Source organism: Passer montanus, unplaced genomic scaffold, assembly GCF_014805655.1.
Source record: "Passer montanus isolate IOZ18808 unplaced genomic scaffold, ASM1480565v1 scaffold2, whole genome shotgun sequence".
Classification (NCBI taxonomy): Eukaryota; Metazoa; Chordata; class Aves; order Passeriformes; family Passeridae; genus Passer; species Passer montanus.
In genome coordinates this window covers 3,164,860-3,181,332 of record NW_024366591.1, presented here as the reverse complement: position 1 = coordinate 3,181,332, position 16,473 = coordinate 3,164,860, and the positions used below count along the sequence as shown (strand labels likewise).

Below are 16,473 nucleotides of genomic sequence, written 5' to 3'. Positions count from 1 at the left end.
TTTATGTGCTTATTTTTTTCTTGCTGCTAATATTAGTGTCCTTAAAGTACATGAAAGATTGAAGGGGAAAAGTCAAATGGATGTAAATTACAGATGTACCTTTAGTAGCTCTTGTCAAAATAGAAGTAAAATTCTGCTAATCAACTAAATGTTTTCCTTTTATGATTTAGTTGTACAAATATTTTTAGTAAATTATTTCTCCAAAGTAAGGCCACATATGAAGCCCACTGTCTGGTCTGTTTCAACACTTGACAGCAGATAAAGTTACTAGATTAATTCACTGTCAGTGTGTGGGAATTGCCAACATCACAGTATTTTGCCCAATTTAGAGTAAAAGTTTGTGGTAGAAACTAATGATTGAAATAATAACTTCAGCGTGTATTCTAGCAACTGTAACTAGTTGTAGAAAAGTAAGCTAAGTTGCATTGCTACATTTACTTTGTAACATGTGGAAATGCTTGGGGGACTAATAGAATTTTTTTTGCACATGACCAGGTTTTCAAGGAGGTTGTCTAAGACTGTAAGGTTGATAATTGTTAGGAAGATTTCAACCAAATATTAAAAATGCAGCATCACTTAAGGAGATGGCTAAATATACTTTATTTTATTCTATATCAAGGCATGGTAGAGCTTGTTCCTGCTTCAGATACACTGAGAAAAATTCAAGTGGAATATGGAGTGACAGGTTCTTTTAAGGACAAGCCTCTGGCTGAGTGGTTGCGGAAGTATAATCCTACAGAGGAGGAGTATGAAAAGGTAACTTTTCAGCACTGGGTTTGTTTTTTTTTGGAAGATCTTTTAAAAGGGCTAAGTACAATCTGATGAAACAATGAAATTCATATTGCAGGTCTTCCACTGAAATTTTTGGTTTGTGGATTTAAGAAACTTAATTTTGTTCTATATTTGCAAAAGAGCAAATGAAAATCTTCTCCTATAAAGGGGAGCCAGATGCATTCTCAGGATTCTCATCAAGAGTTTTTATTGGATATAGAAAAAAAGGACTTTAAATTTAAGACAGGGCTGCTGTTAATTGTAGTTTAGGAGCAGTGGCCTCTTGTACCCATGAGATTCAAAATTTAAAATGTTTCTTTGGGCTATAATGCCATTGCAATACATTGGAAATACGAGTGTTGTACCTTTTTCTTTGCTAACATTGTTTGTGATTTGTCTTCGACTCCTCTTTTCTCTTTGATTTATGTAAAAAACAAAATAACCGTTTTTGCTGGAAGTGGGATGTCAAGAGATTTTGGCAAAGCTAACTGTATAAAGAACACTCTTTGTGGAGGGGAAAAGCAAATTTAGGGTCTGGATTTTTGCCTTGGTTGGATTTTGCACTCATCGAGGTTGACTGTTGAATACATGAATTATGTTTTTCCACTGATATTTGATCTCATTTCACTTCTTTTCTCTCCCTCCCAGGCTTCAGAGAACTTCATCTACTCTTGTGCAGGATGCTGTGTGGCCACTTACGTCCTGGGAATCTGTGACCGCCACAATGATAACATAATGCTCCGGAACACCGGGCATATGTTCCACATCGACTTTGGGAAGTTTTTGGGACATGCACAGATGTTTGGTAGCTTTAAAAGGTATTTTCTCTACCTAAGCAATGTGGAGAATGATTTTCTTTCCAAGTGTTCTCTGGGAGATCTGCTGTAGGTCCAGTACCATGTGAATGTGCTGCGTAACCTGAGGCAGGTGGGAGAGGAACCCAAGCCAAACCCGTGAAACAGCATGAATGGAATATTTAATAGCATGACCTCAGGGTGGGGATGGAGGGCAGCAACAAGCACATGACAGTGAAGAGACCTTATGGTGAACTCATGAATTCTGTGCTTTTTGAACAGGGATCGAGCTCCTTTTGTGCTGACATCAGATATGGCTTATGTCATTAATGGTGGGGAAAAACCCACAATTCGCTTCCAGCTGTTCGTGGATCTCTGTTGCCAAGCTTACAACTTGATAAGGAAACATGCCAGCCTCTTCCTTAACCTACTTTCACTGGTAATCATTTTGCACATTCAATTGAAACTTGATAGATCTCTCATGCTGGGTTGTATTAAAAACTATGCTTTTTGTGCTGCAGAAATTCATTATACAGGCTTTTTTTAAAAGCTAGAAACATCTGATCTACTTTATGGGAAAGCTTTATTTGAAATCTTTTAAGCTTTTGTGCTGCCTACCTCTTTCTTGAGAATTTAAAACTAATATACTACCACAAGTCACACTGCAAGGAATTTTTAATTGCTTTTAGTTCAGCAGAAATAGTGAATAACTGCTGATTATAAGTAATTGTTGTCTATTGCTGTTAGTATTTAGCAATTTAGTGCAGCTACAAATGAATTTGAGGGTCTAAGTCTTAATAATTTCAGTATAAAATCATATTTGGTTTATTGCATTAAAAATAAATTTCAATTTCTTGTAGATGCTTTCTTCTGGTTTACCAGAACTAAGTGGGGTTCAGGACTTGAAGTATGTCCAGGATGCTCTCCAGCCCCAAACAACAGATGCAGAAGCCACCATTTTCTTTACAAGGTACTGGCTTAGGGAAATATTGAAATATCTCCCAGTATCATCCTCATTTCTGATAGGAAAAAATCTACTGGGGATGGTGACAAATGTGTCTGTACAAGTTGAACAGTTACACTGTAGAATCATAAAAGATCAGTTAACTACATAAGTAAGATGAATTCTGTGCAAGAGTAATGCTTGTGCTGAAGTACCTTGCAGATTTCAGGGGTGACCTGGTGTGAAATACCGGTTTAAAGTGCTGAGAATAAATAATTCTGTCTGGCTGTTTAACACTTACATTTTGAATACATCCTAAATATCTGTGTAAGAGTAATGCTTGTACTGAATTACAAGCTTGCACATTTTAGGGGTGACCTGTTGTGAAATATTGGTTTAAAGTGCTGAGAGTAAATAATTCTGTCTGGCTGTTTAACACTTACATTTTGAATACATCCTAAATTATTTAATGGCAAAATATATGATAGAAAGCATGGAAAAGAAGTTCTCTCTTGCATCTTTTGCATGCTGGGGAGGAAGGGATGATGCCCCAGGCTAAGGGAGGAGTGCATTCAGTGTAACTGAGATGTTGATATGTGTTGGAAAAATGTTACTGTACTTCAGATATGTTGGGGAAACTGCAGTGGTGTGCATGCAACTTAGAATCCTAGAAAAGTTTACATAGGAAGGGATCTTTAAAGGCCATCTAAGACCAATCCCCCTCCAATGAGCAGGGGCATTCACAACTAGGTGAACTTCTTCAGAGATGTTTCCTGACATCTACAACCTCTCTGGGCAACCTGTTCTGGTGTTCCACCACTCTTACTGTAAAAAAATTTGCTTTCTGATATCTAATCTGAATCTTTCCTTGTACACTTTATCCCTTGTCCTCTCACAGCAGGAGCTGCTAAAAAGTTTGTCCCCATCTTTTGTATAAGTTCCCTTTAAGTAGGAATGGCCTACCCATGAAAGGCCACAATAAAATCTACTCAGACCCTTCTCCAGTCTGAGCAATCCCATTCTATCAGACTGTTCTCACAGGAGAGGTGTTCATCCTGCTGATAATTTCTGTGGCCCTCCTCTGGACCTGCTCCAGCAGGTCCATGTCTTGCCAGGGCTCCAGAGTTGGATGCATGTCTGGAAAGCCTTCACATCTTCACTAAAAACTTACTCCAAATTTGGATAATGAGTCTTCTATTAAATGTTGGTATGATACTATTTATATAGCCCAGTGATCACTCTTACAAACATTTCCTTTGTCAGTAAGAAATAGGGTTTATTTTTCTTCAGCTTGAGTCTGATGCATTGACAGAATCACTTTTGTGTGTTTTGACATTTCATTTTTCTAGGCTGATTGAATCCAGTCTGGGAAGTGTTGCCACAAAGTTCAATTTCTTCATTCACAACTTGGCCCAGCTGCGTTTCTCAGGTCTGCCTTCTAATGATGAGCCCATCCTGTCATTTTCTGCTAAAACCTATTCTCTCAAACAAGACGGCCGAATCAAACAAGTGTCTGTGTTCACGTATCAGAAGAGATACAACCCAGACAAACACTATGTAAGTGCATGGGAGCTGTTTCCACTCAGGGAGGGTGATGGTGTATTTCCTTCCCACAAGACAGGGACAGGGACTGCTGACCAGAATTGGCCAGAGGGATATTCCACAGTGTATAATGTCAGCAATGAAAGGTGGCTGTAGAGAAATAAAGCAGGAGATGGGAGAGGGTTGTGTTCCAAGGTGGCTGTTTGGGAACTGGCTGAGTGTGGATCTGCCTGTGGGCTGTGGCGATTGTCTTGCGTCACCTTCCCTCCCCAGAAGTGTCTTCATCTCAGCCCACGGATCTTCTCACTCTGGCTCTCCCTGCTGTCCCACCGGTGAGGGGGTGGGAGTGAGCAAGCAGCTGTGTGGGTGCTGAGCTGCTGGCCAGGGTAGACCAGCAACAGCACTACTGGAGTACAGACTGGCATTTCTAGCATCCCATAATATCCTTCAAAATGAAAACACCTCTTGAAAGGCATCTAGAAGGAAGTAGAAAGGGCAGAAGTAGTGTTGGTGGAGATTATTTTAAATATACAGAAATTTGAGTCATGTTGATGGGCTTTTATTTAGCTGCCTTCTGTAAAATGGCTCCTTCCTGAGTAGGAGTTGTAAAATCAGACACTCCAGTTTTGGTCTGACCTTCCATTAAACTTTGATTTGTTTCTCCTAGGTAAAAGCATTGTTTCCTGTATTAATGCACTTATACTCTTAGTCTTACTAGATACACCAACCAAGGCAGTTTGCCCTCAGGATTTTAACAGACCTGGGTTACACTTTGAGACTTAATGTTTGTATTCCTATGCAGATGTGCAACCTTCTTCCAATTTTTTAGTTGTTTTATTTCTCTACTGCTGTTTACTGGGCTGGAATAATCAGCTCAAGTTACATGGTCCTGAACTTTTTGAAAATGTGAGCTATATTGAAAGATGAAAATGTACATCTATTTCCAGCTGTGCTTGCTGCAAATGTCTTAATCTGGTAAGACACCAGCAAGGGAAGGTAGAACAAATCTGACTAATGCTGGAAGTGAAGAGGTTTGTACTGAATCACTGTATAACAAATATATTTGAGTATCCTGGTCTAAGCCAAAACAGCCTCGCCTCTTCCAGGAAACTGTTAGGATGGTCTAAATTCTGTCTAGATTTTTAAAATTAAATCATATATTAAAAGTTTAACTCCTCTACCCATAAAATGAGGACACTGAACTGAATTTTCTGTGCAGCTCTCTAACGTCATTTCCCTTGAATAATATGAGTGTATCCTGTGACTGTACTCACAACACTTTGAAAAATTATTTTTGTGTAATGCAGTGCACCAAATTATCACTTTAAGAGTGGAATCCTTTAGAATCAGGAGGGAATTAAATTGAAAAAATACACCTGAAAGGTTCTTTGTAGTTCTGGCAACATATACATGTCTCAATGTAATCCTGCACCAGTGTTAACATTTTGTATACCTGGTATGGACTTCCAGTGAGGTTTCAAAGGGAGAGTGTGCACAGCTCAGCCTTACCTACCTTCAGCATCATCCTTCAGCTCTGACTACCTTGTGGGAAGACCACGTGATGTTACTTTGCATTAAGGGCTACTTATAATTCTAACTCTACTATGAAATGCCAGTGTTGGAATAAGGGATATAGTAATGGGTATGAATTCAGGAGAAGGATTACTACAGGAGAAAAACTTGATTGTGAAGAAAATTATATTGTTAAGTCATTATTATAATGTTTTTATATCAACTGCTTTTATTTTTGTGTTTTGGGCAGATCTATGTAGTGAGAGTTTTGAGAGAAGGGCAAGTTGAGCCAACATTTGTCTTCCGAACATTTGATGAGTTCCAGGAGCTGCACAACAAACTTGGCATTCTCTTTCCTCTTTGGAAGTTACCAGGGTATGTTCCTAACTCACTCAACACTATTACCAAAAGAAACAAAACTGCTCCCAGCTGGGTGGAGGAAGAAATAGCTTGAAACGGAGACAAAACTGCTGAGGGGCAAACTAGACCTCAAAGTTGGCAATTAAGGGAGAAAGCAGTTGTCTCTCAGTTTTAAGGAGGAGATGCAGAGGAGCCATCTCAGTGTTGTGGTCTGTGTGTCATATCACATGTAGTAATTACCTATAAATATTTCCTTGCCTTTCTGGAGTGTCATAACCTATTGGCATGCTGTGTTTCCACTCTGGATTGGCAAAAAAACCCCAGATGTCAGCACTTCAGGATGGAAATGGCAATGGAATCTTACTGTACATACTTCTGATAAATTAACTGAAAACTCTGTGTTGTTCTTCTCGTGTAGCTTTCCTAATAAGATGGTCCTGGGCAGAACACATATCAAAGATGTAGCAGCCAAAAGGAAAGTGGAGCTCAACAGCTACATACAGAGCCTGATGAACAGTTCTCCAGAGGTGGCAGAAGTGAGTACACATAATTTAAATCAAATGCAAGTTTTCAAGTTTTGGTACTTTTAAACAGTTAAACTAACATGTAATGTTTCTTCCAAATTTAGTGTGATCTTGTTTATACTTTTTTCCATCCATTACTTCGTGATGACAAAGTGGAAGGAATAGAGGGAATAGCCAGACCTGCAGGTAAGGGATGTTTATCAACTGGATGATATAGTATGACACCTTTACAGTGTGAATCTTTGAAATGTTTTTTACTTAACTGGAGTTTTCTCCTATTGAAAACTGCATCACTGTCTTTCCAAGACAGTCCCTACATACAATTTCAAGGACATATATACCAAAAATTGCAATAATGTGTGTGATCACTTAGGCTTGTTTATGGCTTGACTGAATTATTCAGGTTTTCACTCCAAACCTCCAAGCTGGTTCTTACAAGAAAATGTAAAAACCTTTAATGTCTATAAACCTTTAAAGTCTTTAAAGCCTTTCCCCTGTTAGAGAGCTAGAAATAAAATCAGGAACTGAACTTGGTCCAAAGCTTGTATTTTATCCCATATGTGATAAGTCAGTGTAGTAATGATGAAAATGTACCAGTATCACAGAAGAAATAATTGTTATTTCAGATACAAGTCCATCAAGCCCTACCTCAGGCAAAGTGGGAGGAGAAGTGAAGCTATCCATATCCTATAGAAACAGCACTCTATTTGTCATGGTGATGCACATCAAAGACCTGGTAAGTGGAGATAGGGCACTCACTGCCAAAAACTTTCCATTTTCTCAATTACCATCTTGACTTAGATTGATGCAGGAATGGTGAAACTCTCTCTTTTCCTCTAAATTTTCCAACTGCCTGCTTAATTAATTGCTGCTTTTGATTAGCTTGATTGCAAAGTCTACACACTTGAAAATAAATATGCAGTTATGCACTAATTGATTTTCTAACTTGCCTTGTTTCTTTGGCTGTAGGTTACAGAAGATGGTGCAGATCCAAATCCCTATGTGAAAACCTATTTACTCCCAGACACGCACAAAACATCCAAACGCAAAACCAAAATCTCCAGGAGGACCAGAAACCCAACTTTTAATGAAATGGCAAGTTCAAATTTATGTGATAATTTCCTGTAGCTTACTAGAATCTCTTATTCTAAGCAGTAATTAAAATATTACTGCTTTAGACTAAAAATAGTCTAAAAAAAATGTGAATATGTATAAATGTAAAAAGAGCTGTTCCCAAAAACTTTTTGCTCTGTTTAAATATAAAGCATCTTATAGCATAAGATCTTACAAAGCATCTTAGTGGGTCAGTGTGCAGGGAAGCAGAAATTTCGCAGATTGACTCTGAGGAGTGATGTGGAGAAGGTAAAGAATCTTAAACTAAAACTCCCCCTGCCCTGGATTCACTGACTCATCATGTGGAGAAAAATGAATTCAGAATTCTTGGTGTGTAAATAGTACTTCACTCGTTTGAAACACTTAACACTTGGAGCACAAAATAAAACAGGGATGTCCTTCAGCCCATTGTCTGAGAAAGGGATGTGCTGAATGGTCACAGTGTTTAGTTCAGACTGAACAGTTCAGGCTGGGCAGGCAGAAGAAAGGGCAGTCTGGGTAATTTCTTTTGCCTAACCAGAAAATTCTTGACTTCTCACCTCCCAGCTCGTGTACAGCGGATACAGCATGGAGACTCTGAAACAGAGGGAGCTTCAATTAAGTGTGCTGAGTGCAGAATCGTTACGTGAGAACTTCTTCCTAGGTGGAATTACACTCCCACTGAAGGACTTCAACCTGAGCAAGGAGACTGTTAACTGGTATCGGCTGACTGCTGTACCCTACCTGTGAGCTCAGTAAGAGCAGAACAGTTGTGTTCACTTGGGCTTTGTGCATCTTCCTACTTGAAGATAACCTGTACATCTGAAAACAAGAGACTCTCCATTTCAACAGATACGTTGGACCAATGTTCAGGGAGCCTAATTTGGAGGATTGCAATGAAAACTGATTTATACCCACGTGATGTTATAAAGCATCGTCTGTAAGCATTTGAGAGTTGTGGGTAAAGGAAGGGGATTTTAAACCATCTGAAAGTGAGATGAGCAGTTTGACCGTGCTGGTTGGTTGAACCATAACTCAATCATTAGGCCTGTGGATGCAGTGGGTTTTTGCTTTCAGTTTGTTGCCGCTGTTGTGTCATCCATGACACGATGCTGGAGAACATCAAAGAAATTGCATATTTTAGGATTACATTCCCACTACTAATGAGACATCACAGAAACAGCGACAGGTAAACTTTTGGTGTCTGCACACACACCTGTAGAAGTGAAGGTTGAAGGGCTGGAAAATTCCTTAAAAACATTTAATTCCAGATTCATGCTTCTCTGAGACTTATTGGAGTGAGTGCCAATAGTGGAAGTTGTAAATAATGGTGCCTTATAATTCAAATGCTTCTCTTTTACCTCATTTCTGGTATTTAAATATGTATACATATTAACTTTCAGCTCCTTATAAAGGGGGAACACTCTTATATTTGATACCTTGCAGGTCCTACTGGAAGCCTTTTCCCAGGATGTGTTATTTACTAATAGCATCACTTATACTGATTTTCACAATTTGTTCAACTTAAAGGTTTTTTTCTACTCCATCTTCTACCCATGGTCTCCAAAAATTGAATGAAGACTGGCTGAATGTGGTACTGTAGGAAATGTACCCAGCTTCTCAGTGGGGGGTTTTGTTGTAATTTCTAGAACTTTTCAGTACTGCAGTGATTAAGTGTGGAACAGATTCAAACACTAATCCAAAGTGGCATTTGCATCTGTGCTTCCAGGGAAAGGGTGGCCTCTAATTGAAAAGCACCACTGCTGGCTGAATTACAAGCCAGAAATTAGTTCATTTTAACAGCTTTGAGAGATGAACTTGGCTGTGCTTTTTTTTCATTTAGCAGTTCACAGCAATGCTGTTTCTCACTCCCAGTAAGAACTACTCCCACTAAAATACTTCATTCCAAGGAACATTAGATTTGAGTATATTGTGACAGTGGAGTGCAAGTGTCACTATCTCTCATTAATACCACTGGTTACTTAATTAGGCCTTTCTGCACTACAGGTGTCAGCTTTTGTTCACCTTGTTTGGGATTTAGGATGTTTATTGTTCTGTGTAAACAAAGCTCTAAAGTTGCACACTTCTTTAGTACAAAATCGTGAAGCAAACTTTTAAAGTGAAATATGCAACTATGAATGAGGACACAATATGGGGAAAGCCTTCTATCTACCCAACACTAAAAGCCTATTTTATAATCCAATTTTCCTTCCCCTGCTACTGACCAATCTCCCTTCAATACAGAAGGGAGAAGTAAACTTGAATCTCCTGGTGCCTAAATAATTCACGGTCCAATTTCATAGGAATTACTGCAATTAAAAAGCTAATGATACCTTGAATGTTAGAAACTGGGCCAATACTAATGGGCGCTAACAAATCCCAGTTGTAGTAGGCATCCTCTGCATATTTTTCATTTAGTATATAGCCTGTAAATAATAAACTGTATAACTAACTAGATATATTTCCTGCTCACTTGATGCTTTTGAGACTTACTCCATTCCATCATTAGAATCACAAGTCACTTAAACACAGGAAAGTAGACTACTGTTTTTGTGAAACGTTCCATTGTGAAATAAAATGAAAGCAATATGGACTGCCTTTTTTGCAGTTTGCTATTAAAGCACAGTGTCTTACAGCACAAAATACAATTAAACTAAAAGCATTTAAAAATTATTTGCAGTTTTAACAGTTGTCTGGACTGAAAAATAAAAAAAGTATAGTACTGTATTATTGTTAGCACATGTCCTGACTTCTGATTTAATCTTCTTCATAGCTTAACTCATTTTGTGCCTTTTCCTTCCTTTTCAAAATCGTCACTGGCTGGAGCTTTTTATGGTCATGGATTTTATGTTGTCTGTGGGATCTGGCCTTGGCTCTCCTCACCGGTAGAGGACCAGCACCAAGTTTGCACCTCTTTGCACTATTCTCAATTACGAAAAAACTGATTGTTGCAATAAGAATTTTACCGTGCTACATAGAAAAACCAAGATGGATGGGAAAGAGGGAAATATTTGATTGGGATGGAATTTACCAGTATGCTAAGTAGCTTCAAAATGTAGTTCTAACAGCTTTTTATATCTTGTTTAATGGAAAAAAATCTTTTATGCACCGTTTGACCTGCAGCCAGAAGTGTAATTGTCCCTCCAGACCTTGTGTTTGTATCCGAGAGCAGCAGCTTTGCGCTAGGACCTCTTCCTCTACTAACCTCCAACTTTGCACTGAACTTTTTATTACTGCCTTTGTACGACAGCTGCCTGTCTCTGGGCGCATGTGCGATCTTTGGTAAACGCTCTTTTCTCTATTTTTACAACTGTAGGGTTGTGTAGAACCCCGTCACCCGCCTTAAGGCCGGGGCTCCTTGAGGCCGCCTTGCCGGGCGCTCCCTGAGGGGCAGCGAGAGCAGGGCGCCTCCCTCCGTCTGTGCATCTCTGAGAACCAAATACTTTCATTAAACAAATGATAGAGGATGTACAATGTGGCCCCGCGTCGGGCGCGTTCGCTGTGACTCCGTAACTCTCCTGTACGTGCATTAAACACTATTCTGGAATAAAGCCCAGCGCCTGGCCCCTCTCTTGGAACGGGGCATTGCGGGGGGCGGGCTCGGGGCGGGCGGCTGAGGGGGCGCGCGCGGCGCGGTCCGGGCGCCGTTGATTGGCTGCCGCGGGCAGGGGGCGGGGCCGGGGCGGGGCGGGCGCCTCCCGCGGAAGCGTCCTTCTGCCCGCTCCGCGCTGCCGCCATCATGGGTCGCATGCACGCTCCGGGGTGAGCCGCGGGGCCGGGCCGGGGCCGCGCCCGGGAGCGGCCCGGGGCTGCTCAGGGGGGCCGGGGCAGCGCCGCGAACCGGGCCGGGGGCGGGACGGATGGTGCGGGAGCGCTCCGGCGCGTGTGGGGACGGCGGGGAGGCGGGCGGCCGTGCGGACATGGCGGCGGGCGGGGAAGGCCCGGTCCTGAGCTCGGGCGCTGAGTGTCTGATGTGCTTCTCCCCGCAGAAAGGGCCTGTCCCAGTCGGCCTTGCCCTACAGGCGCAGCGTGCCCACGGTGAGTACCTTGCCCAGAACCTTCCCCAGAGGGTTCCCCGCCCCTGCGCGCTCCGGGAGCCGCAGCGCGGCTCGCAGTGCCCGTGGAGGAAGAGAGAACGAGATCTGTAATGTTTTGCGTCATCACCTTCGAATTGTGGCCTGTGTAAATGCTTCCTTGGCATGTGATGGAGCAGGCTCTCTGGAGAGGTCTCCCTCTGGAAGCATTCCAGACCCCCCTGGGTGCGCTCCTCTGTAATCTGCTCTAGGAGACCCTGCGTGGGGAGGGTTGGATTAGATGATCTCCAGAAGTCCCTCAAGCCTAAAAATTCCGGGGTTCTGAGATGATCCTTAGTATACTGAGGAAGCAAGTGTCTTTTCCTGGCCAGATGGTTCGTTTGGCAAAGAACTCTCTTTTCGTTTCTATTTTAGTATTTCTTCAGATACTTCGAGTGTGTAGGCTGGTAATTCCTGGAGATTAAATTATTGTTTTCACACTTGAGTTTGCAGCTGTGGAATAAATCGATTGCCTTCAAAAATACTTACAACCAATTTGGTAGTCAGGGGATTAAAACGAGGTAGTTCTGGTGTGCTCTTAGTTCTTCCAAGGGTACTTTCACTTGAAAAGGCTTTCTCTGTCCTTCTTTGCAAGATCCCATCTTGGAGGATCTCTTTGTTGCCAGAAGGAATTTGTGGTGCGTGTGGAAAAGCATGGAGTAAAAAACAGTGAAATGAGAACATAAACACAAAATCTGTAATTAAATAGATACAGTTGAAAGTAAGGTAGTATGGAGCTGCTTGAAGTCCTACTGATGGTTAAACGGTTCAATAACAATTAGGATGAACAAATGCTATGTTGGGTTTTTTTTTTTAATCCTGTGGGCACTTTTTTCCTTAGTTTTGTTTAGATTCTGTCTTCAGTACTGATATTGAGAGCACTTCCATGTTTATTTTTGCTGTGATTTTCTATTTCATACTGTGACACTACTAAAAAGTAAAAAGAAAATCAGGAGCTTCTGTAGCTCATGCTAAATGGGTCTCAGCTTTGTATTTGTCAAAGGGCCTAGGTGAAGAATTCCTTGCCAAGGACAGTGATTTTTTTTTTTTTGTCTGTAACGTTGGATTTGTGCTCCTGGTGTGGCAGTTAAATGATGATAAAGCAGTTGGTTGGAGGCTTTATGGAATTTTTTGAATGGAGACTCATCTGTACCTCTGCCTTCCCTCATGACATTTCACTAGCACTATAGGGTTATTATATGCTAAAAATTTCTGTATCATTAAAAGTGCAATTTCAGTTCTTGATTGTTCTGTCAAGCATTACAAAGCATCTCTTTCTACCATTTATTAAAAGTTTTCATGTAGCTTGCCTGTGCCTCTGTACTAAGCAGTTGTTAATAAGTTTGGTGCTTTTTTTTCTCATTTTCTTCAGTGGCTGAAACTTACTTCTGATGATGTGAAGGAACAGATCTACAAGTTGGCTAAAAAAGGCCTGACTCCTTCCCAGATTGGTAAGGATTATAAACCACTCCTGAATGGGCACAAACCCACATCTTTCTGACTATAATGTAATTGTTCCTTCAACCAGTATTAAATAAGGTGCCAAAAGAACACAGCACTTCTGCTGTACCTGTGTTCCCTGTGGATACCACTGAGAGTCCTGGGATAATATCCTGCCACAAGGATCAGCAAGTCCAACACTGGGAACATGTATGTGGTTCTTGCAGGGAGCATATTTAATGAGGCAGTGGATTTTTTGGGGTTTTTTTTTCAAGTGGAAGACTGTTTCATCTTATAGCCTGTTCTTAGGAATGTTTCATCTTACAGCCTGTCCTTAGGAATGGCCACTGATAGGTGTTATAGGGATTTTGGTGTGCCTAGTTTCCTGGAGGAAGTTTTCCAATAGCAGGAGCCCTGTGGGGTTTAGTGAGCCAGGCACTGCAGCTGCCCCATGGACTGGCTCTGGGGTTTGAGCCCTTCCAGAGCTGAAGCGTTTCCATGACACAGGCCATGAGCTATGTATGCAGTCTGAGTAGGTGCTGTGTAAATGAATTTTTTTTAATTACTGTAATCCTGAAAGCAATATTAATTCCTTCTGGAGGGATCCATAAAATGATTGAATGCATTGCTTTAATAAGTCCTGTTGTAAATTTTCCAGTAGTATTAGCAAAGATGAGCACCTCATGTGTTACCTGCCTAAGCATGATGGGAGAGTCACTTCTCTTTTAAGTGTTCCCAGACAAAGTGTTTCAGCTTCTGTAAGTTGTGTTTTGCTCACTCATTGTCTGCCATTTCTTCAGTTGCCACCAGAAGGGTTTTTCACTTGGAGAAGATATTTTTCGGGTAGCTTGTAACTGTAAGGTCAGTTTCACAAGATTTGTTGGTTTATGTTTCTTCTTTTCAGTGTAAGATGTACATGTTTGTTTTAGGTGTGATCCTGAGGGATTCCCACGGTGTTGCCCAGGTTCGCTTTGTTACTGGCAACAAGATCCTGAGAATCCTGAAATCAAAGGGACTGGCCCCGGACCTCCCAGAGGATCTTTATCACCTGATCAAGAAAGCAGTTGCTGTTCGAAAGCATCTTGAGAGAAACAGAAAGGTGAGTGCTCCTTCAGTTAGATAACTCAGTGTCTGTGACTTTAAATTACACAGTAATTCATGTACAGCTTGACAAAGCAAAGACTCCTTGTGTGATGTTAGCCCCCCTTTGAGTAAACTCCTGAGGCTGGGGAGGCACTTTCATCAAGGAGAAGGGTCTTTGAAAAGGATTTTAAGAGCAGTGTTTAAACCATTTGTTTCTGGTCCTGCTCTGACTTACTGAAGCTTTGGTAATGGAAATGTGAAGTTTTTAGCAGTAGCTGTGGATTATTTGCTTTACTGAAACGCATCTGTATTGAGAAGTGCAAGCAGTTGTAATGTTGGGGTTGTAATGTAACTTTGTTTTCCAGGACAAAGATGCCAAGTTCCGCCTGATTCTGATCGAGAGCAGGATCCATAGGTTGGCTCGCTACTACAAAACCAAGAGAGTGCTGCCACCCAACTGGAAGTAGTAAGTGTTCTCCTGCATCCCTCTTGGCACTGGAGACTGCAAGGTCTTGTAAACTGTGCTGGGGCTGTTACTCAGAGGGTGAGGAGTGCATTGTGATAGGTGTGTATCACACACCAGGCAGCAGAGAACAAGTATTTTCAGAAATAATCAACTGACAAATCCATGACATTTACACCTGGGTTAAATGACTGTTGTAACTCTTGGATAAAAATCATGGTCCTAACAAATGAAGTCACTACCAGGTGATTCTTGTAACACTTTAAACTGTGGTCTTGGTTCTCAGGTATTTGTATAGTTCATGTCAGTTTCAAAGCTTAGTGAGCTTAGTAGCTATGACAAAAGGAAAGTAGCTTGTAGCTTTTCTCTAGGAGAGGCAACCACCATAGAATTCCCACAGATGTTAGGATTGAGTTTGTTTCTCCAAGGAGACTCAAGTGCAGCCAGCCTGGTTTTCAAATATATGGGTTTGTGCTGTCACCCTAGGATTTTTATTGTAAAAGGAAGAGTGAAATCTTAGGCCATGAAAATTTTTAAATAGTGATTTAGCTGCTGGTAGTAGTTAATTGATAGTTAAAACTTAACTGAAGCTTTGTTTTTGATAACTAGTTGGGAAAACTGCCTCTGCAATTAATACTTCTCTCTTTTCTCTCCTTTCTTTTTAGTGAATCATCGACAGCTTCTGCCCTGGTCGCATAAGAGCTGGCTGTGACTAACTGAAAGAATAAATTTTCTTTACCTGAGTTTGTGTTGTCTCTAAATGGTTGGTGTGTTGGAAGCTTCTGCTTGTTTTAGGAAGCTGCATGTGAACAGGATGTTTTCCAGGTGGAGCAGGCATGCGCCTGTGGTTTTTGTATTGCTGTCCTGCAGTATCAGATCTGGGTCCTGCTTGTTGCAGTGCTACACCAGCTGGATGTTGGTGTCTGTGCTTAAACTGGTTTGGTTTTTTTATTACCTGAGAGCCTCAAATTAATGAAGTGCCCTATTCATTCATTGCAAATGTGTTTTATCCATGTGGGGCTGTGCCTCTTGTGTCCTGCAGAACTGGGGGAGAAAGCAGTGACAGCAGACAGATGTGGAAATATAGAAACTGCAGAAGGGGTGATGGAGGAGGCGAGGGGTTAAAACAAAATGTGAGAGGTTAATTCATTCGTCACAGGTCATGTGGAGCTGTTGCTTGTGCAGAGAGCTTAAGCAGACCTCAGCCAGCTCCTGGCAGTAACTTGCTGTCGTTGTAAGTAATTTTAAGAGTAATCTTTGAAATGTGGGTAAGTGTGGACTGCAGTTTTAGCTCTTCTCAGATGTTGTTTTCCCTAAACCCAAAGAGCAGGAGCTATTGCATACTCATTGTTGCCACTCTTGTGCCTCTAGATTTCTAAAAGCTTTCACCTGAAGTCATTTTTCTGCTGAAGAAACATAGGAAAGCCTATAGAAAAAAAATTTCTCCTTTTCTAGGAGAACATTTAAATGGAGTTACTCCGAGTTGTTGTGACTCAGTGTGGGTGCATCAGAAGTTGATGTCATCTTCAGAAGTTGAGTAAATTGATCCAAGCCATGTCATTTTTGTACAGTGCAGTAGCTACTTCCTAGGTCATAACTAGTGGCACCTGGATTTCACAGAAAAACGGGATTCCCTTGGCAAACCGCAGCTAAATACAGACGTGTGACTGAGGCAGGTGCAGCATTGCAGAGGCACCCGGAGTGCCGCTGTCCGGCTGAAATCGCGTCCCCACGGGAGCAGCCCGGGACGCGCTCCCCTCGCCGCGCTGCGCCGCTGTGCCATGCGGAGCGCGGCCGGGAGAGGGCGCCCGCCGCCGGGAGTGCCGCAGCTCCGCCCGGCAGCCGGAGGGACTCCGGAGCTGCTCCTGCACGGAGC

General features: G+C 41.6%; 2 protein-coding genes across 5 annotated transcripts in view; both read left to right on the top strand.

Annotated features, from left to right (window-relative positions):
- The window catches only part of PIK3C2A (phosphatidylinositol-4-phosphate 3-kinase catalytic subunit type 2 alpha), a 51,714-nt gene extending 40,625 nt beyond the window's left edge, over window positions 1-11,089 (top strand). For all 4 annotated transcript variants that reach the window (XM_039707048.1, XM_039707049.1, XM_039707051.1 and 1 more), the window contains 11 exons: window positions 620-756; window positions 1,420-1,589; window positions 1,848-2,004; window positions 2,426-2,535; window positions 3,858-4,065; window positions 5,813-5,937; window positions 6,341-6,458; window positions 6,551-6,632; window positions 7,073-7,182; window positions 7,416-7,541; window positions 8,106-11,089. In XM_039707048.1, coding sequence (XP_039562982.1) covers window positions 620-756; window positions 1,420-1,589; window positions 1,848-2,004; window positions 2,426-2,535; window positions 3,858-4,065; window positions 5,813-5,937; window positions 6,341-6,458; window positions 6,551-6,632; window positions 7,073-7,182; window positions 7,416-7,541; window positions 8,106-8,288 — 1,526 coding nt within the window. In that variant the 3' untranslated portion in view covers window positions 8,289-11,089. The remainder of the gene's footprint in view (window positions 1-619; window positions 757-1,419; window positions 1,590-1,847; window positions 2,005-2,425; window positions 2,536-3,857; window positions 4,066-5,812; window positions 5,938-6,340; window positions 6,459-6,550; window positions 6,633-7,072; window positions 7,183-7,415; window positions 7,542-8,105) is intronic.
- A 160-nt stretch (window positions 11,090-11,249) lies between these two features.
- Window positions 11,250-15,340, top strand: RPS13 (ribosomal protein S13). The gene is made up of 6 exons (XM_039707702.1): window positions 11,250-11,300; window positions 11,528-11,576; window positions 12,984-13,062; window positions 13,981-14,150; window positions 14,500-14,600; window positions 15,263-15,340. The coding sequence occupies exons 1-6, from the start codon at window positions 11,278-11,280 to the stop codon at window positions 15,294-15,296; spliced, it is 456 nt and encodes a 151-aa protein (XP_039563636.1). The 5' UTR covers window positions 11,250-11,277; the 3' UTR covers window positions 15,297-15,340.
- The last annotated feature ends 1,133 nt before the right edge of the window (window positions 15,341-16,473 follow it).